General features: G+C 40.2%; 1 protein-coding gene across 1 annotated transcript; it reads left to right on the forward strand.

The window, feature by feature from the left end:
• Positions 1-20,524: 20,524 nt before the first annotated feature.
• LOC142526003 (uncharacterized) lies at positions 20,525-21,510 on the forward strand. Its single transcript, XM_075630277.1, has 2 exons — positions 20,525-20,864; positions 20,941-21,510. The coding sequence occupies exons 1-2, from the start codon at positions 20,685-20,687 to the stop codon at positions 21,508-21,510; spliced, it is 750 nt and encodes a 249-aa protein (XP_075486392.1). The 5' UTR covers positions 20,525-20,684.
• The last annotated feature ends 654 nt before the right edge of the window (positions 21,511-22,164 follow it).

Here is a 22,164-nt window from a genome sequence, read left to right on the forward strand (position 1 = left end):
TTTTGTAGTTTGGTTTCCTTAGTCTGTGGTTCGACGATATAAAGGTTACTTACACATTGCTTGCAGGGCTGTCTTGGCGCGTTGGATGGAACACATATCGGTGTACATGTCTGTAACGCCCTCGACTGATTTCATAAAATAACAGCGGAAATTGAAATAATTTACTTAGAGGAAAGAAGGATTTAAAAATTCTCTTGACATGAATACATTTTCAAAATATATACAATCAAAAGTATATACATGATCACTAAAGTGTTGTATCAAAATACAAAATATCATTTTTGATCATGTCAAAATGTTAACAAAATATCTTTCTTCCTTCCATCTCTTGTATGCATATGACCTCGGCTCCAATCAACGTCCCGGCTCGTCACTCTTATCTGCATCACATGAATAACTGAAATGAGTATAAAACTCAGCAAGTGAAACTCTTACATAACAATGTATACATATCATACTCTGTAAAACATGGCTTTGAAATCATTAAACACCATCTAACTCTTAAAACATGAATAACATAGTATAACATGACAATAACGATGGTATTTCTCTTTTCTCTGGTGGATTGATATTTAAACATTATCTCTGTCTCTGTACCTATATCCCATTGATATAAATCGATTACTCTGTTGGGATATAGGCAAATGTTCGTTGATCAACTAATTGCATGCAATCTCTGACTATCTATTTATCAATCCAATAAATCATTTGAACTCTCTCTTGGACATTAAAACAAACACTTTGAATGCCCTTTTCATTTGCATTCCCTTTTATAACATTAAGACATATAAAAGCCTCTAATATACAACAAATTGTATCAATACATAACATGAATCAAGTGGAAGGGAATAGCATGTTAAAACCATTGAAATACCATACATATACTTCATGTGAGCACAAGAAATGAATTCCACTTACAACCAATGGAAAGCTTAATTCTAATCTCTTGGTACAATTGCTACAACAATAAACCATGTATTGAACCATCAACAACTTAATAATCAAATAGTCATACCACAAAACCCATAGAACCAACAAAATCACACATTCCATGATTTCCCCCACACCATAATCCAAGAATAACTTAAACCACAAGATTACCTTAGCTCCTTGAACCCAAAATGATCTTGTTCTCACTTCAATAACCCAATTAGAAGCTTGAATCAAAGGAACAAGAGAAGGAAATAAGAACCCTAGCTCTCCCTTGAGCTGAAGAATCGAGAAGTGAGGAAAGAATGAGAGAAATGAGCCAAACCCTTGTATTATATCACTTAAAACTCCAAAACACGACTTTACTGTTCACGCATCGCAGGTGCGCTAGACTTCTTACCGCGGGTGCACTACGTATACAGAACCACATCCGAAAATCCAAAGGCAACGACTGCGGGTGCGCTGCATTCTTACCGCGGGTGCGATGGCCCTTCTGCCCAAACACCGCGGGTGCGGTGGCTTTCCTGGCGCGGGTGCACTCTCCTCTGTAGCCAACAATATTCTTTGCAACTAGAATCGAATCGCAACATCGCTTCTCCTCATATTTTGGCAACACTCTCAACATGAAAGTTGCACCTATATGTCTTATCTAATTACTCCGATTGGCCTCATACCAGTTGGCTCAACATACAAATTATCATGAATTTAATCGTAATGTCGCTACAATAACTACACATCATCTAAAATCAACAATACTAGAAATCATAAATCGATATTCTTAACATCTAAACTATACTTAAACTTGACCAAATAGTCCATAAACATAAGAAATCTTAAACCCTACCGTTCACCAAGCTTGGATATTACAATCTCCCCTCCTTAAAGAAATTTCGTCCCCGAAATTGACGTCACTGCGCAAACAACTCAGGATACTTTTCTTTCATCTCATCCTCTGGTTCCCACGTGGCTTCTTCAATCAATTGATTCCTCCAAAGGACTTTAACAATGCCGATCTCTTTGTTTCTCAATATTTTAAATTTGCGATCCAGAATCTGGACTGGAATCTCTTGGTACGTCAAATTCGGCGTCAAATCCAATGGCTCGTGACGAAGAACATGGGAAGAATTCGCAATATATATCCTGAGCATGGAGACATGAAAAACATTATGAACTCTATCAAGATCTGGTGGTAAGGCTAATCTGTAAGCTCGATCACCGACTCTGTCTAAGATCTCAAATGGGCCAATAAACCTTGGACTCAACTTTCCCTTTTTGCCAAACCGCATTACACCTTTAAGAGGTGCAATCTTCAAAAACACATGATCGCCAACCTCAAACTGCAACAGCCTTCGTCTTACATCAGCATAACTCTTCTGTCTTGACTGTGCTGTTTTCATCTTTTCTTGAATAACAACAACAACATCAGCTGTCTGTTGGACCAACTCTAGACCCAACATCTTTCTCTCACCAATCTCGTCCCAATATAAGGGGGATCTACATTTTCTGCCATAAAGTGCTTCATACGGTGCCATGCCAATCGTCGTCTGGTAGCTGTTATTGTACGTGAACTCAACCAGAGGCAATTTGGAATCCCAGCTACCAGGATAGTCGATAGTACAAGCTCTGAGCATATCCTCCAAAATCTGAATAACTCTCTCTGATTGACCGTCGCTCTGGGGATGATATGCTGTACTGAATGCTAATCGTGTACCCAAGGCTCTGTGTAAACTCTTCCAAAACTCTGAAGTAAATCTAGGGTCACGATCAGACACGATCGACAAAGGAACACCATAAAGTCTGACAATCTCTGCTATGTACTCTTCGGCATACTGGTTCATGGAATACGTTGTCTTGACTGGGAGAAAATGCGCTGACTTGGTCAACCGATCAACAATAACCCAAATAGAGTTATAGCCTTTCTGCGTTCTAGGAAGACCAATCACGAAGTCCATTGTAATGTGCTCCCATTTCCATTGAGGAGTCGGCAATGACTGTAATGTCTCAGCAGATTTCTGGTGTTCGATTTCCACCTGCTGACAAGTTAAACACTGAGAAATAAACATGGCAATATCCTTCTTCATACCTGGCCACCAATAGTGTGGGGACCCGAACTTAATCCATCTTTTTAAACATTATTAGGATCATTTAATTAATCTGGGTCTAATTTTTTTTTTTAACTACAAGTGCGGAAACGTAAAGTAATCAATCTGATATAAACCCCAACATAAAGTACAAATCATGTACACAATATGTTTCTCCCAACTAGAGTTCAGCCACTACATCAAGTACTGAAAATAACTCTACTCTAAGTCCGGATCTCCACGCTAATCTTGAATCTCTCATTCTCTTCGCGACCCTGATCCTGTCCCACCTGTTGTCATGCACACATACAAACAAGACAACAGCCGGATAACTCCGGTGAGAAATATATCCCAGTATAAAAAATGTAAACATGCAGTCATATAAAAGCATATATAAAAGCATGAAACATATATCAATATCATGTACCAAATCAAAAGACATATATCGATATGAGGCTGTAAATAAAACTCTAGACTCGTCATTTCAGACTCGACTCATATCTAATCTAGGGATCCCGGTTCCTGGATATGGGAACCTATATCGAATTTCAGCGATAGGAATGAATCAACTCCTAAGCGACATCGATATAAACCAAACATCCAGTGTCTTGGCGAATCAGACGAAGACTTGGTGCATCAGCCCATGACTCGACACCTGCTCGGCTATAAATCAATAGACTAAGTATATCAATCTCAAGAATTGCAAATATCAATGCAATATAATTTAGTATGTGATTTTGGGAAACTCAAGTTGAATCAAACTCGAGTTGTGCAATCCCGAATCAACATTGATTTATACCTTTCTTTCTGTCAATCTAAATCTGTCGAAGTCTCGAATTCAAATCTGTCAATACTCAATCTGGCAATGACAATATCGAAAGTATCGTATCAATATACAAATCAGATCAATACTGGATATAATCAGAACTGAATCAAATTCTGTTTCAACAGCATAACTGTACAATCTCAATATACCCAACAATATAAATCAATCAGATATCAATTCCCACAACTCATAACCGTTAACGATACAAATCTGATATCACATCTCAGTCAAATCAACTCTGAAATTCATAACAATTCTACACGGTATCCGTTCTTCAATCCGATTCCGATTATACGACGTCTAACATATAGAAACATCATATATGAATCATATCTGATTCCTTCAACATCATATTTTCAAATCATACAAGAACATAAGAAAACTTACGTCCAGTTGAAGCCTGCGTCGATAGGAACTCAGTACTGAAGTCGGATTGAAAATCATACGATCGGATCAAAATAGAAAGGCGTAAAGATTTTCTGAAAGATTTCTCGATTTCCTTCTTCGTCTCTAATGAATTCTGAAGGAAAGAACTTATATATATATCCCTTGCATGTGTAAGATACGTGTCACATTTTTCATTCATATCGATTGGCGCTCGGGCGGTCATTAATTTCCGCCCGAGCGCTTGCTCGGCGCTCGGGCGGTTGAAACTTAACGCCCGGGCGCGAGGTGTTCAGCCTCCCGATTAATCATTGGCGCTCGGGCGGTCAAAAACTACCGCCCGAGCGCCACATCTTCTGTCCGAAGCATATTTTGTTGAACATTGGCGCTCGGACGGTCACTTTCTACCGCTCGGACGCCAATAGTTCTGTCCAAAACTTGTACAATTCATATGCTTCGCCCAATCTAGTCTCGGAATGGCACGGCTATAATCACATCAGTTCATAATCAATAATCTCAGATTAATAGAATCAAAATCTCGGGCATTACATTTCTCCTCCCCTAAGATCCGATTTCGTCCCCGAAATCACAGGCAATCAAATCAGATATCAGAAAGAAATGTATAACAGAAGCTGAATCAAAATACTCACATCAGTGAAATAACTCGGGAAATCTCTGTCTCATGTCTGACTCTGTTTCCCAAGTAGCTTCTTCGATGCCATGACCACTCCACTGAACTTTCACAAGCGGAATAGTCTTCGTTCTGAGTTGCTTTTCCTTTCGATCGAGAATCTGAATCGGCTTCTCGAAATAACTCAGTGTCTCGTCCAGTTCGGCCTCGTCTGGCTGAATAACATGTGAAGCATCAGAGAGATATTTCCTTAATAACGATACATGAAAGACATCATGTATCCCAGATAAAGAAGGTGGTAGGGCGAGCCGATAGGCACGATCTCCTATCTTTTCGAGAATCTCATAAGGCCCAATATAACGTGGAGAAAACTTCCCTTTCTTGCCAAATCTGACAACTCCTCTGAAAGGTGAAATCTTCAAAAATACTCGATCTCCTGCCTCAAATACCAATGGTCTACGTCAGACATTGGCATATTTGGCATGTCTGTCTTGAGCTGCCTTCATTCTTTTCTGAATCAGCTTCACTTTCTCAGTCATATCTCGGATCATGTCAGGTCCAATCTCAGGAACCTCAGAGATATCATCCCAATACAGAGGGGATCTGCACTTCTTTCCATACAACGCTTCAAATTGTGCCATTTCAATACTCGTCTGATAGCTGTTGTTGTACGAAAATTCACAAAGTGGCAATGCATCCTGCCAGCTAGTGCTAAAATCAAGCACTACAGCTCTAAGAATATCTTCTAGTGTCTGGATAGTCCGTTCTGACTGTCCGTCGGTCTGTGGATGATATGCGGTACTCAGATGTAACTTCGTACCTAGAGCCTGCTGCAAACTCTGCCAGAAGTGCGAAGTAAACCGAGGATCACGGTCTGAAACAATCGACTTCGGCACTCCGTGCAATCTGACCACCTCTCTGACATAAATCTCTGCCATCTAATCATGTCGGTACGTCATCTTGTACGGAATAAAACATGCTGATTTGGTCAACCTGTCAATCACGACCCAAATCGCATCACAACCTCGGGAGGATCTCGGTAGCTTCGTCACAAAATCCATGGAAATGTGATCCCATTTCCATTCAGGAATAGATAGACTCTGTAACAGTCCTCCTGATTTCTTTCTTTCTGCTTTCACCTGCTGGCAATTCAGACATTTGGATACAAATTCAGCAATATCCGCTTTCATCTGTTTCCACCAAAACTGTCTTTTCAAATCATTATACATCTTTCTGCCACCAGGATGAATACTGAATCGACTGCTGTGTGCTTCTGACAATATCTTTCGTTTCAAATCGGAAACATTCGGCACTACAAGACGATTATTCACATACAGTACACTATCATGTACCTGATATTCAGATCGATGCCCTGCTCTGACCATCAAAACCGAATTCTGAACATTCTGATCAACTTTCTGAGCCGCTTTAATTTTCAAAATCAGCTCTGGTTCAACTTGAACAGCATATAATCTCATCGGTCTGTAATCTGTCTCAAATACCAATCCAGACAAACAGCAGTCTTCAATCAAATTTGAAACACCAATTGTTGACAAGGATAAGGAACATACCTTTCGACTCAGTGCATCAGCTGCTGCGTTGGATTTTCCAGGATAATATTTGATTTCACAATCGAAATCCTTCAATAAATCAAGCCATCTTCGCTGCCTCATATTCAATTCGGACTGTGAAAACAGATATTTCAGACTCTTGTGATCAGAATAAATCTCGAACTTCTCACCGTAAAGGTAATGTCGCCATATCTTCAATGCAAAGACGATGGCAACCAATTCAAGATCATGAATTGGGTAACGAGTCTCGTGTGGCTTCAGTTGTCTCGAGGCATAAGCAATAACATGCCCTCGGTGCATCAGAACACAACTCAATCCTCGATGAGATGCATCACAATACACCACAAAATCGCCAGTACCTGATGGAATAGTCAGTATCGGTGCACTGGTCAATCTTTTTTTCAATTCAAGAAAGCTGGTCTCACATTCTGCAGACCATACAAACGGAGCATTCTTCTGAGTCAACTGAGTAATAGGTTTAGCAATACTCGAGAAATCTTTAATAAATCGACGATAATAACCGGCTAAACCCATAAAACTACGGATCTCGGGCACTGATGTCGGTCTCGGCCAAGAAATCACTGCCTCAACCTTACTGGGATCAACTGAAATACCGTCTCCGGATATAATATGACCCAAAAATACAACCTGTCTCAGCCAGAATTCACATTTCGACAGTTTTGCATACAATTTCTCAGCCCTCAGAATTCTCAACACAGTTCTCAAATGCTCGGCATGTTCAATCATATTCTTTGAATAAATCAATATATCATCAATGAATATGATAACAAAATCATCAAGATATCTCTGGAAGATACGGTTCATCAGACCCATAAATACAGCTGGAGCATTCGTCAACCCAAACGGCATGACAATAAACTCATAATGTCCATACCTGGTTCTGAACGCTGTCTTCGAGATATCAGAGTCCCTGACTCTCAGCTGATGATATCCAGATCTCATATCGATCTTGGAATATACAGAAGAACCCTGCAACTGATCAAACAAATCATCAATACGAGGCAAAGGGTATTTGTTCTTTATCGTAGCCTTGTTCAGTTGCCGGTAGTCAATATAGAGTCTCATAGAACCGACTTTCTTCCTCACAAATAGTACTGGAGCACCCCAAGGAGACACACTCGGTCTGATATACCCCTTGACCAGTAGATCCTCCAACTGTTCTTTCAACTCTTTCAATTCAATTGGTGCCATTCTGTACAGGAGCCCTCGAAATCGGAACTGTACCTGGCATCAATTCAATGCTGAAGTCATTCTCTCGAATCGGAGGCAAACCAGGAATCTCATCTGGGAAGATCAGCAAACTCGCAAACCACTGGCAATTCGGCCAATGATGGACTCGATTTCAGTAAATCAACTGAATAGACAAGGAATCCCTCCGCTTCTTTCTGTAATAATCGAGTCATAGACAATACGGATATCAAAGGAATTCTAGATCGAGAACCCTTACCGTAGAATTTCCACTCATCAGCCATATCCGGTCTGAATCTCGCAATCTTGTGGAAACAATCAACAGTAGCTCTGTACTTGGTCAACATATCGATACCGATAATACAGTCAAAATCAGACAACCCAAGCACAATACAGTCTAACTCAATCTCATGCCCGTCATACTGTAGCATACAATGTTTCACAGAATTCACTGATATCAAACATGTCCCCAAAGGAGAAGAGACAGACACTACAGATGATAATGACTCAACAGGCAATGCATGACTCAATGCAAATCTCTCAGAAATAAATGTATGAGAAGCACCAGTATCAATCAATACATAAGCAGGATAACCACATAAAGAACAGTTACCTGCAACGACGTCATCTGGTGCTTCCTGAGCTTGCTCCTCTGTCAAAGTAAATACTCGGGCCTGCTGTCTCGGAGGCTGGCTCCCTGTCTGGCTCCCTCCTGGCCTCGGCTGTGACTGAGGAGTCGTCGGTGCTGGCTGAAAGGAATGTACAGCGGATGATCGTCCACCTGTCTGAGCCACTGATCCAGATGACTCCGTTCCCTGGGATCTCTGGGAACCTCTCTGTGGACACACCCTAGCAAAGTGTCCGGACTGTCTGCAGATATGGCAACTACCAAATACTCCTTGGCATTGCTCCATGGGATGTCTCCCTCCGTAAGTCTTGCCATAAACTCCAGTATAACTCTGTTTGGATCCACTGGAGCCAGAAGAACTGCTCCCTGATTTCTTGAACTGCTTTCCTCGAGCTTTCAAGAAATCCTTCTTTCCGCTACTGCTGCTGCCACCCTCAATTCTGGGAGGAGGTTGCTGTGGCCTCGGTGCTGGAGAAACATATGAAGCTCCCTTCTGTCTCATCAGACCAGCTTCAGCTCCTTTAGCTCGATTCAGAGCATCAGCAAAATTGTTCGGTCGCCCAGTGTTCACCAATGTAAAAATCTCGGGGTTCAAACCATTGATGAACTGATCAACATTAGCTTCCTCATTCTCGGCCACATGTGGAGCAAATCGCAACAAGGTAGAGAACTTGGTCACATACTTCTCAATATTCAATTGACCCTGCCTCAGATTGGCAAACTCTGCCCTCTTGTCTTTTCTGTACGACACTGGGAAAAATTTCTGATAAAATTCAGCTTTAAAAACATTCCAGGTAATAGTCGTACCTCGATGCTCCAATGCCCTCTTTGTCGTAATCCACCAGTTCTTGGCAACATCATGCAACTGGTGCCCAATCAGTCGAACTCGTCGCTCATCTGTATAATCCAAAGAATCAAACAGCATCTCTATGTCATTTAACCAGCTCTCACAATCAACATAAGTCTTTGTTCCTTTCAGGGTTCGCGGTTTAAATGACTGAAACCTTTTCAACAGTGTTTCCATCGGTGTTGCTGTCACATCCATCGGATTTGCAGATGTGCTACCCTGTTCAGGTATTCTTCGAGGAGGCATATCTGATTACCAAAAGGGTTAGTAACCAAATACAACAAACCTGTTTCAGTCCTCCTCTGATAATCTTATTGCTGATCAAGAATCGGTTCTGATTCATTCTCAATAATACACGTTACCAAATCAAATCAGATAAACAAGTAAACATGTATTATATAAAGCAGTAACACATGCTAGCATTCAAAAGCAAGGAAAGAAAACTCATTCTACCCCGCTCACTAGCTTCTATCTCAGTCTAAAGACCTACTGCTCTGATACCACCTGCTGTGGGGACCCGAACTTAATCCATATTTTTAAACATTATTAGGATCATTTAATTAATTTGGGTCTAAATTTTTTTTTTTAAATACAAGTGCGGAAACAAAAAGTAATCAATCTGATATGAATCCCAACATAAAGTACAAATCATGTACACCATATGTTTCTCCCAACTAGAGTTCAGCCACTACATCAAGTACTGAAAATAACTCTACTCTAAGTCCGGATCTCCACGCTAATCTTGAATCTCTCATTCTCTTCGCGACCCTGATCCTGTCCCACCTGTTGTCATGCACACATACAAACAAGACAACAGCCGGATAACTCCGGTGAGAAATATATCCCAGTATAAACAATGTAAACATGCAGTCATATAAAAGCATATATAAAAGCATGAAACATATATCAATATCATTTACCAAATCAAAAGACATATATCGATATGAGGCTGTAAATAAAACTCTAGACTCGTCATTTCAGACTCGACTCATATCTAATCTAGGGATCCCGGTTCCTGGATATGGGCACCTATATCAAATTTCAGCGATAGGAATGAATCAAATCCTAAGCGACATCGATATAAACCAAACATCAAGTGTCTTGGCGAATCAGCCGAAGACTTGGCACATCAGTCAATGACTAGGCACATCAACCCATGACTCGACACCTGCTCGGCTATAAATCAATAGACTAAGTATATCAATCTCAAGAATTGCAAATATCAATGCAATATAATTTAGTATGTGATTTTGGGAAACTCAAGTTGAATCAAACTCGAGTTGTGCAATCCCGAATCAACATTGATTTATACCTTTCTTTCTGTCAATCTAAATCTATCGAAGTCTCGAATTCAAATCTGTCAATACTCAATCTGGCAATGATAATATCGAAAGTATCGTATCAATATACAACTCAGATCAATACTGGATATAATCAGAACTGAATCAAATTCTGTTTCAACAGCATAACTGTACAATCTCAATATACCCAACAATATAAATCAATCAGATATCAATTCCCACAACTCATAACCGTTAACGATACAAATCTGATATCACATCTCAGTCAAATCAACTCTGAAATTCATAACAATTCTATACGGTATCCGTTCTTCAATCCGGTTCCGATTATACGACGTCTAACATATCAGAAACATCATATATGAATCATATCTGATTCCTTCAACATCATATTTTCAAATCATATCAGAACATAAGAAAACTTACGTCCAGTTGAAGCCTGCGTCGATAGGAACTCAGTACTGAAGTCGGATTGAAAATCATACGATCGGATCAAAATATAAAGGCGTAAAGATTTTCTGAAAGATTTCTCGATTTCCTTCTTCGTCTCTAATGAATTCTGAAGGAAAGAACTTATATATATATCCCTTGCATGTGTAAGATACGTGTCACATTTTTCATTCATATCGATTGGCGCTCGGGCGGTCATTAATTTCCGCCCGGGCGCTTGCTCGGCGCTCGGGCGGTTGAAACTTAACGCCCGGGCGCGAGGTGTTCAGCCTCCCGATTAATCATTGGCGCTCGGGCGGTCAAAAACTACCGCCCGAGCGCCACATCTTCTGTCCGAAGCATATTTTGTTGAACATTGGCGCTCGGGCGGTCACTTTCTACCGCTCGGGCGCCAATAGTTCTGTCCAAAACTTGTACAATTCATATGCTTTGCCCAATCTGGTCTCGGAATGGGCCGGCTATAATCACATCATTTCATAATCAATAATCTCAAATTAATAGAATCAAAATCTCGGGCATTACTAATAGAGTCTTCGAAGATCCTGATACATCTTGGTACTACCTGGATGTATCGAGTATGACGCGGTATGTGCCTCTGTCAAGACGTCTCGCCGAATATCATCACCAGTAGGAATGCATATACGGCCTCTGAATGTCATCAAACCATCTTTATTCATCCCAAACTCTGAATTACCTCTCTCTTCTGCTCTGGCCCTCATCTCTGTCAACTGAACATCATTGGCCTGCTCTCTACGGATTCTGTCCGTCAATGTAGTCCGAATGATCAACACTGAAAAGCGAGCAATGGTTCCCGGTACTACCAAAGCTATCTCTTCTCGTTGCAAGTCTAACAACAACGGTTTCTGGATCATAGAACTCAAAGAGGAACTCGACTTACGGCTCAATGCATCCGCTACAACATTCGCCTTCCCAGGGTGGTAACTAATCGTCACATCATAATCTTTGACAAGCTCTAACCACCGTCTCTGTCGCATATTGAGTTCTTTCTGGGAAAACAAATACCTTAAACTCTTGTGGTACGTGAAAATTTCACACTTTTCGCCATATAAATAGTGTCTCCAAATTTTCAGGACGAATACCACAGCTGCCAGTTCCAGATCATGCGTATGATAATTTTTCTCGTAGTCTTTCAACTGACGAGAAGCATAAGCTATAACCTTTCCACGTTGCATCAGCACTGCACCGAGGCCTTTCTTCGACGCATCGGTATAAACAACAAAGTCTTCTGTACCACTGGGCAATGCAAGTACCGTAGCTGTCGTCAACCTGTAGAACCCGTAAATCAGTAGACGTATAAGCCATGCATAATTCTAGATTTTTAAATTTAATTGACTTCATTGCATGATTATTTTAAATGCATTTATTTGAAATTAATTATTCATTATTTCAGTTCAGTAGTTTGATTTTTAGCATTTCAGTTATTTCAGTGAGGCCGGACCGGAGTTGAAGTTTTGAGATAGAATTTAAGATTCGAGAAATATTTCCAGAAGTTAATTTAGCTAGCAAGTAAGTTCATTTAAGTTAAAAAAGAAGTTTAAGGAATTATTTAAGTTAGTTGAGGATTTTAATTTAAATTATTGGAGGTGATTAAGAAATGAGCTCATTTAAGTTACTTAATTAAGGGGTTAGTTCACTAAATTAATTAAAGGATTAGTAAGGCTTTTAAGGGTTATTAAATTACTAGATAATCAATTTTCCCCCTACCATTTATCATGCATTTTCGGCCACACCCCTAGAAGAACAAACTAGGACTTGCCAACTCACCTTTGACCCATTCTTGGTTGATTAGCATGCTAATTCTTTTAGCTATTTTTCCATCTTAATTAATTAATACTAGACCACTATCCTAACCCTTGTTTGGCATGATAAAATCGGCCACTATAGTCTAGAATCACCCAAGAGATCATTTGATAGCAATTCAAAATTCAAAATTCAAATGCATGAAGACTTGGTCTTGATATGATCCTATTTTTGTGCACCCTTCTCCTCACCTTCATAACCATCACTCCCCCTCCACCTCCACCGAAAATAAGACCCCTTTTCAGTAGAAAAAAACGTGAATAACAGCTAGGGAGAAAGGGAGAAAAATCGAGAGCCAAGAAAGGTAGAGAAGCAAGCCACTCCGTCTCCTCCGCGCCGTCTCGTCTCTTCTTTTCGTTTTCTTTCGAAACGAAACCAGGCATGTCTAGATTTATTTCAAACCTCAATCAAGTCATATTATCATTTATTTTTCAGTACATGATCATGTTTATTCAAGCAAAAATCGAGATCCATGTCCAAACATTTTGAAACAACACATGCAGAATTTCGGCTCTTCATGGCAGCTTCACGTTTTCTTTTAGTTTTGATGGTTTCAGGTTGTGGTTCGACCCCAGGCTCCCAAGGCGGCTTATATACATGTAGTAGAATGCACTAGGACCATGTTGGTCCATTCAAACCAGCCCCATGCTTGCTGGAAATTCAGAATGACAGCAAGTTCCCATAGGCGCAGATTTGTGTTTCGAAATTTCAGTTTTGTGTCAAGGGGTGTGGATCTGATCTTGGCTGCCCCAAGGGCCTTTAGCCATGGTTGGATCACTTCCCTAGCATGTCTAAGACGTGACTAAGTCACCCTTTTGGTGGCTTGGTCCATGGCCCCTCGGTTTTTAATCAAAACATCAAAACAGCCCCTTTCCCCATTCGGCTTCTTCCTTTGTTCAGCATATGGTTTCGGTTTGTGGTTGCTTGGTGTGGATCTTGGTTGGCCTATGGCCCTTAGCCACGGTTCATATCATGCTCCTAGATGTCTAGATTGTGCCATGGTCAATCAAATGGCCACTGGAACGACGCAAGACATCGATCTAAGCAAAACACTACACACGCATGCACGTTGGTTCTCGGTTGGAGTTTCGGTTGAGTTATGGTGTGACGCGGATTGTGGCTGGCCTAGGGCCCTTAGCCATGGTTCAAATCATTCCTTAGGATGTTGGTAAGAGTCTCTGGTTGGTGGTTCACGCCCCTAATGGCCGATAGTCTCGAAACCAACGCAAGTCTTGTAGTTGCGCAGCTGCTGGAAATTTACAGCAAGTTGCTGTGTCGTTTAGAAGGCTCGTTTGAGTTCTTGGTTGGCTTTTAGCCCATGGACTTGGACTGGACAGTGCCTCATTGAGTTAGGAAGGTCATGTTTTTGACCGTTCGTCATTTGGATCATTTTTGAGGTCGTACGAGAATTTACGGTGCAATGTGCCAAATTGACTCTCGAAAGAGCGTTTCGTGTTTTGGCCTCCATTCCACCTAGATTTAGACCCTATCATTTTAGGAACATTATTTTATGATTTTTCAGCGTATTTTAATCATGACTATACGTCGGTTCAGTGTCGGTTCAGGTTGGCTCGGAGTCATGATTAAATGCGAAGTCATTAGGCGTCATAGTCGCATCTTTTGAACGTAAATTGCATAGTTGGTTAAGTTTAAGCTATTGCATATTTTTCATGGCACAGTTAGGTTGCAGCGAGCCTGAGAACGATCCAATCCAATCCAGTTGGTAAAATTACAGGAATTTTCATTACGCCAGTTAATTATTTTACGTGCATTAAACAGAAAATGATTATTTTTGAGATTTATGCGATATGGCTTGTGGTTCATTCACTATGTGGGAGTGTTATTTTATACGGTCGCCAGTGACCGATCAGTTCAGTATGGTACCACCCGGTCGCCAGTGACCGGCCAGCTCAGTTCAGTTTCAGCCTCCCCGGTAGCCAGTTACCGATCAGTTCAGCTTAGTGCAGTGGCCACAGGCGTAAAACATAATCTCAACAGAAAATTTTACCAGTTATTTCAGTACAGGCTCCAAGGAGCAAATATTTTTACAGTGATTTTCAGTTCAATTATGCACGTATTATAATTGCTCAGTACAGATTATTTTCAGCATGCCTCAGGACATGATATTTTATCCCATGCATATTTTAAATTCAGATTTTTACTCGTTACCTGCGATATATGCATGCTGAGTCTTTAGGCTCACTAGACTTGATTGTTGTAGGTACTGATGAAGCCAGGGCCGAGGGCGGGGACCAGTGAGCCAGCTTGGTTCGGCAGTAGTGGCACCCGAGGACCTCAGTGCAGCAGTTGTTATTTTATTCCGCAAACAATTTTTATCAGTCGTTGGATAATTTTTAAATTGTTATTGTTGGCAAAACTTTATTTTCTTCCGCTGCTATTATTTTAAACATTGAACTTTATTCATCAGTCGATTTTATGAATGAGGCCATTTAAGTTCTTTAAAAAAAAAATTTTAATTTTCCGCAAATTTTCAAGAAAGGAGTTTTAGGCTCTTCGCACAACCTATCTTTCAACTCTTGGAATCCACTTTGGCATTCATTGGACCACTCAAACTTCACAGTCTTCCTCATCAAATTAGTTAACGGCAGGGCAATTTTGGAAAAGTCTGAAATAAAACGACGATAATAACCCGCCAAACCAAGAAACCTGCGTACCTCTGATACAGTGGTAGGGATAGGCCACTTCTGTATCGCCTCTATTTTTGCTGGATCAACGGCTAATCCATCCTTCGAGACAACATGGCCTAAGAAAGAAATCTGCTCTAACCATAACTCACATTTCTTCAACTTAGCATACAGCCTCTTCTATCTCAACAACTGAAGAACGACTCTGAGGTGCTCTGCGTGAAGCTCTCTGGTCTTGGAATAAATCAATATATCATCGATGAAAACAATGACAAAACTATATAAATACGGCTTGAACACCCGGTTCATAAGATCCATGGAGACTGAAGGAGCATTAGTCAGACCGAACGACATAACAAGAAATTGGTAATGACCATACCTAGTCCGGAACGCCGTCTTAGGAATATCAGATTCCCTAACTTTCAACTGGTAATAGCCAGATCGCAAATCAATCTTCGAAAACACTGTAGCTCCTTGCAGCTGATCAAAAAGGTCGTCTATTCGTGGCAACGGATATTTATTCTTAATCGTCACTTTGTTGATTACCCTAAAATCAATGCACAGCCGCAAAGACCCATCTTTCTTTTTGACAAAAAGAACCGGAGCTTCCCAAGGCGAAGAACTCGGCCAAATAAAACCCTTATCTAATAGATCCTTCAACTGCGTCTTCAATTCTTTCATCTCTGTCGGGGCCATTCTGTACGGAGCTTTGGAAATAGGAACCGTCCCCGGAACTAGATCGATCACAAACTCTACATCTCTGTCCGGCGGTAAACACGGCACATCATCCTCAAATACATCAGGGAACTCTCTCACAACAGTAATATCATCCATATTCAACTTCACAATTCTATCCGTATCAACAATCGAAGCCAAAAACCCATCACAACCTCTACATTACAACTTCTTAGCCTCGAGACATGAAATAAAAAGAAGGACCAGCGAAATACCTGCACTGGCGAGCATACCTTCCCTATTATCATCATCTGCAAATTTCACAGTCTTGGCAACACAATCAATCACTGCACGGTAAGTTGATAGCCAATCCATGCCAAATATAATATCAAACGCAATCATCGGAATAACAATCAAATCGGCATAAACCACTCGCTCATCAATTTGAACAGAACACGCATACATAATAGACGTCGGGCATAACACATCCTTAGAAGGCAATACAACATTAAACTGGAGGGGAAGAACAGAAGGAACTAGACCCAAAGATCTCAAAAATAGTTCAGACATAAAAGAATAAGTAGCACTTGTATCAATAAATGTCGTAGCTACTCTGCCTGAAATTAAGATAGTACTAGAGATCACAGAAGAATAAGGATTAATACCTTCCTTCGTCATGATGAAGATGCGACCCTGCACCTTCTCTTTACTCGATCCTCTCGGACAATCCTTGGCGATATGGCCTGCAGTACCACATCGGTAACACGTATGAGTACCAAACCTGCACTCACCCCTATGATGCCTACTGCACTTGGGACACAACGGCTTCTCTGGATCAAACGGGACTGTCGGTGCTTTAGAACTCGGCTCTATCTTGCCTTTCCCATTGTAACTGCCTTTTCCTCTTTGGCTCAAACCTTGACCTCTTTGAGCAATAGCCTGCTGCCTCGCCTGTCTCTCTCTAGCAATATCCTTTTCATCTTGCTCAGCTAACAATGCTTTAGCCACAATCTCTTTAAATGTCACCGCCTTAGACATATTGATGTCCTTCCTGATCTCTGCTCGAAGTCCTCTAATGAAATAAGCACCATTGTTTTTGTCATTTGAAGCAATATATGGGGCAAACAAACATCCCTCCTCAAACTTCAAAATGTACTCGTCGACATTCATACTACCCTGTCAAAGCTCTAAAAACTCAGTCACCTTAGAGCTCGAAGTGCATCCGGAAAATACTTGTCGTAGAAAAGATCCGTAAAATCTTGCCACTTCAATGCCGGAACATCAACACTTACCTTGGTAGCATTCCACCAAATACGTGCAGCTTTGACTAGCATGAATACTGCACAACCAACTCTGTCCTTGTCTTCATACTTGAAATGATCAAATATCGCCTCAAGTGCTTTAATCCACTCTACAGCCACCAATGGATCAGTGCTTCCTGCAAACTCAGGCGGATCCATCCTCTTAAAAGCAGTAAAGATACCATCAGTCCCAACTGCTTGAACCACTTGGCCTCTCCCTTGGCCTCTACCTTGACCTGAACCTTGCAAACGGAGCAACTGTTGAATCTGTTCACTGTGAACCTTAGCTTGCTCTTTCAGTAATTTGCCGAACTCATCGACAACTCTCGATGAAGAACTATCCTCACCCTCGGAAGCCTTTCTCTTAGGAGGCATTAAAATCCTACAATGTGCTCACATAATACATATCAACCAATAACAATAAATAGATGTAGAAGAAGACATACCCGGACTGTTGAAAGTAGACGAAGTCATATGCATTGGTCCGAAAAACGTCGCTCTGATACCACTAAATGTAACGCCCTCGACTGATTTCATAAAATAACAGCGGAAATTGAAATAATTTACTTAGAGGAAAGAAGGATTTAAAAATTCTCTTGACATGAATACATTTTCAAAATATATACAATCAAAAGTATATACATGATCACTAAAGTGTTGTATCAAAATACAAAATATCATTTTTGATCATGTCAAAATGTTAACAAAATATCTTTCTTCCTTCCATCTCTTGTATGCATATGACCTCGGCTCCAATCAACGTCCCGGCTCGTCACTCTTATCTGCATCACATGAATAACTGAAATGAGTATAAAACTCAGCAAGTGAAACTCTTACATAACAATGTATACATATCATACTCTGTAAAACATGGCTTTGAAATTATTAAATACCATCTAACTCTTAAAACATGAATAACATAGTATAACATGACAATAACGATGGTATTTCTCTTTTCTCTGGTGGATTGATATTTAAACAGTATCTCTGTCTCTGTACCTATATCCCATCGATTACTCTGTTGGGATATAGGCCTATGGTCGTTGATCAACTAATTGTATGCAATCTCTGACTATCTATTTATCAATCCAATAAATCATTTGAACTCTCTCTTGGACATTAAAACAAACACTTTGAATGCTCTTTTCATTTCCATTCCCTTTTATAACATTGAGACATATAAAAACTTCTAATATACAACAAAGTGTATCAATACATAACATGAATCAAGTGGAAGGGAATAGCATGTTAAAACCATTGAAATACCATACATATACTTCATGTGAGCACAAGAAATGAATTCCACTTACAACCAATGGAAAGCTTGATTCTAATCTCTTGGTACAATTCCTACAACAATAAACCATGTATTGAACCATCAACAACTTAATAATCAAATAGTCATACCACAAAATCCATAGAACCAACACAATCACACATTCCATGATTTCCCCCACACCATAATCCAAGAATAACTTAAACCACAAGATTACCTTAGCTCCTTGAACCCAAAATGATCTTGTTCTCACTTCAATAACCCAATTAGAAGCTTGAATCAAAGGAACAAGAGAAGGAAATAAGAACTCTAGCTCTCCCTTGAGCTGAAGAATCGAGAAGTGAGGAAAGAATGAGAGAAATGAGCCAAACCCTTGTATTATATCACTTAAAACTCCAAAACACGACTTTACTGTTCACGCATCGCAGGTGCGCTAGCCTTCTTACCGCGGGTGCACTACGTATACTGAACCACATCCGAAAATCCAAAGGCAACGACCGCGGGTGCGCTGCATTCTTACCGCGGGTGCGATGGCCCTTCTGCCAAAACATTGTGGGTGCGGTGGCTTTCCTGGCGCGGGTGCACTCTCCTCTGTAGCCAACAAATATTCTTTTCAACTAGAATCGAATCGCAACGTCGCTTCTCCATATATTTTGGCAACACTCTCAACATGAAAGTTGCACATGTATGTCTTATCTAACTACTCCGATTGGCCTCATACCAATTGGCTCAACATACAAATTATCATAAATTTAATCGTAACATCGCTACAATAACTACACATCATCTAAAATCAACAATACTAGAAATCATAAATCGATATTCTTAACATCTAAACTATACTTAAACTTGACCAAATAGTCCATAAACATAAGAAATCTTAAACTGTATCGTTCACCAAGCTTGGATATTACAATGTCCCTTGCCGAGATAAAGCAAGATACAGAAATCGAAAAGGTACTATTGCGGTGAATGTGTTGGGGGTATGTGACCCGGGATATGAATTTCATATACGCTCTCACGGGTTGGGAGGGATCCGTGGGAGATGCTCGAGTTTTAAGAGATGTGCGAACTAGGGATGATTCATTGAGAGTTCCACGAGGTTATATCTGTAATTTAGAGGTTTATATTTCTTTATCAGTTTTGTAGCAAGATTTTACACCAATCATTATAGTAGAAAAGATATGTCAACGTTTTCATAATTGGTGTTACGAAAACGCAGGTTCTTATTATCTATGTGATAATGGATATGCAAATGTTGAGGGTTTCTTGACGCCGTATCGCCGTGTTAGGTATCATCGCGATGCATGGGGCAATCGTGCTTGCGGTCCACAAGATTACAAGGAGTTGTTAAACTGGAGACACTCTCAAGCTCGTAACGTAATAGAAAGAGCATTTGGTTTGTTGAAAAAAAGATGGGCAATCCTTCGAAGCCCTTCGTTTTACCCACTAAAAGTTCAGAACCATATAATTTTGGCTTGCATTCTATTACACAATTTCATACGAATTCAAATGGATGAAGATCCAATGGACAACGTTGAAGAATCTGTTGGTAGCCCAGTTAATGACACACAAAATGATTTCATTAACAGTTTGGAGTCTTCAATTGGGTGGGATGCTTGGAGAGACGATTTAGCAATGTCAATGTGGAACATGAACAATTAACTTGCTTGTATTTCATTTCAATTGTTATCTACTGTACTTTTAATTTCTTGTTCTTTGTTTCGTTATTGTCTTTTTACCAAGGCTCTGACAATCGTTACTTTCTGTTGACTAATGTATGTTTTCATAAACTTGTTCAATATAGCTTTCGCACTGTAGTTTGATTTGTATTTACGTAGGTCTTTACTTCGTGAAGCATTATGACACAGTTGAAGTATGTTGTGTTTTGTAAAGAGACAGATAAACAACTCAGTGAACTGTTTATGGATAGTGGATCATCGTCCGCGAGCGTTGTCGGTAAGAGCAAAAAACAAGACAAGACCTGACGTAGTTGGAATGCTCGAGAAGAAGAAGTTCTAATCCACGCACTGAAAGATGTCATAACGAAGGGATGGAAAAGTGAGAACGGATTTAAGGCTGGTTATTTAAATCTGCTGGAGAATGCAATGCAGGAATCTATCCCCGGGAATAGCTTACGTGGAAATCCACATATCAATTCGAAGATCCACGTGTGGAAGAAAACATGTAGTACTATAGTGACATTATTAAGCAAAAGTGGTGTGGGCTGGAACGATTCTAATAACACAATCGATGTGACGGATGAGACATGGGAGACAATCGTGAAGGTATTGTTTTCAATGTTAATTTTATGCATTCGTTACAAAGTTGAATTTTCTTGATTATTTCTTCGATTTATCGTAGACCGATCCAACCTTACGTTCGATGAGACACAAGCAGTGGACACATTACCATGACTGGTATGATATATTTGGAAATGATCGTGCTACCGATGAGCGCGCAACCAATTTCGAGAATGCAATTCACGAGGTCCTAAACATAGACAATGAACTACGTACTGCTGCGTGGCTTGCCGAGACACCTGCATTTGACACAGTTGATGCTGCTGAAGACTCTAAATCTGAGACTAATACCCCGTCATCAAAACATAAGGAATGTGTAACTTCAAAGATTAAGAAAAGGAAGAAAGGCACTGACGACGAACAGACAATTGTTGAAGCCATCAAAAACCTCGCCGACATAACTCAAAACACAATGACAGATTTGATCAAGAAGCTTGCTTCAGACGACAACCTTTCAGATGCACAAGATCAGGTGTTGAATGCGTTGGACGAGATGACTCATCTTTCGGAGGACGAGCAATTGCTTGCTGCTAAATTGTTGTTTAACAACCACAACGACTTGGCTCTGTTTCAATGTTTAGGTACTCGTGGAAAGATTAGTCTAGTGAATAGGCTTTTGGACGGACAGTAATGGTAGACGAAGCTGAGCATTTTGTGCAGATGAATCATTTTAACTCGATCATGTATCACCACTATGATTGTGGTGTTTTTGAAGGGCATTGAACCAGTACTTGTTTTGGTTATGTATTTTGCTCATTTTCAGTATGTTTCATGGATAACCACCTTAGCCGTGTGTAAAAATTATTTAATGTACGTGTACACTTACCAAAAAGTACTGCATTTGTGGTAACTTTTGTACATCATATTGCTACTTATTCAAAGTTTGATACGTTTAATTTTATCCAGAATATGAATGCCATCGCTTACAGGACGGAGAATGTAAGAGAATGCACATCTTGCTTGTCCATTTTCAAATTATGAGGTGAAGTAGAAAAAAAACCAAAAGATCACAAAAGTAATAGGATTTCTTAGTCTGAGAACACTCCTTTGTCATTAATGTGCAACATATATATACAAAATGGTGGTACAAAGTCTGTTCTTCCCCACCGATGGAAACATGACTAACAACGTGTGTAATCTAGTAACATGGATGCAAAAGGGATAGTACTATACCATGCATTCAAAAGTGTGGGGAAAGAACAAAACCTACTCCACTCTTAAACCTACTACCCACTGGACTCAGTGGTGAGGTCAATGACGACGATGGCCGATTTGCCATGACCAG

This window comes from Primulina tabacum, chromosome 15 (assembly GCF_025594145.1).
Source record: "Primulina tabacum isolate GXHZ01 chromosome 15, ASM2559414v2, whole genome shotgun sequence".
In the NCBI taxonomy this organism is placed as follows: Eukaryota; Viridiplantae; Streptophyta; class Magnoliopsida; order Lamiales; family Gesneriaceae; genus Primulina; species Primulina tabacum.

What these genes read in the sequence shown, in the direction of transcription:
- LOC142526003 (XM_075630277.1), top strand. Translation starts at nt 20,685, where the DNA reads ATGCAGGAATCTATCCCCGGGAATAGCTTACGTGGAAATCCACATATC. An exon ending in CATGGGAGACAATCGTGAAG is followed by an intron (nt 20,865 to 20,940) that starts GTATTGTTTTCA and finishes GATTTATCGTAG; the next exon opens with ACCGATCCAACCTTACGTTC.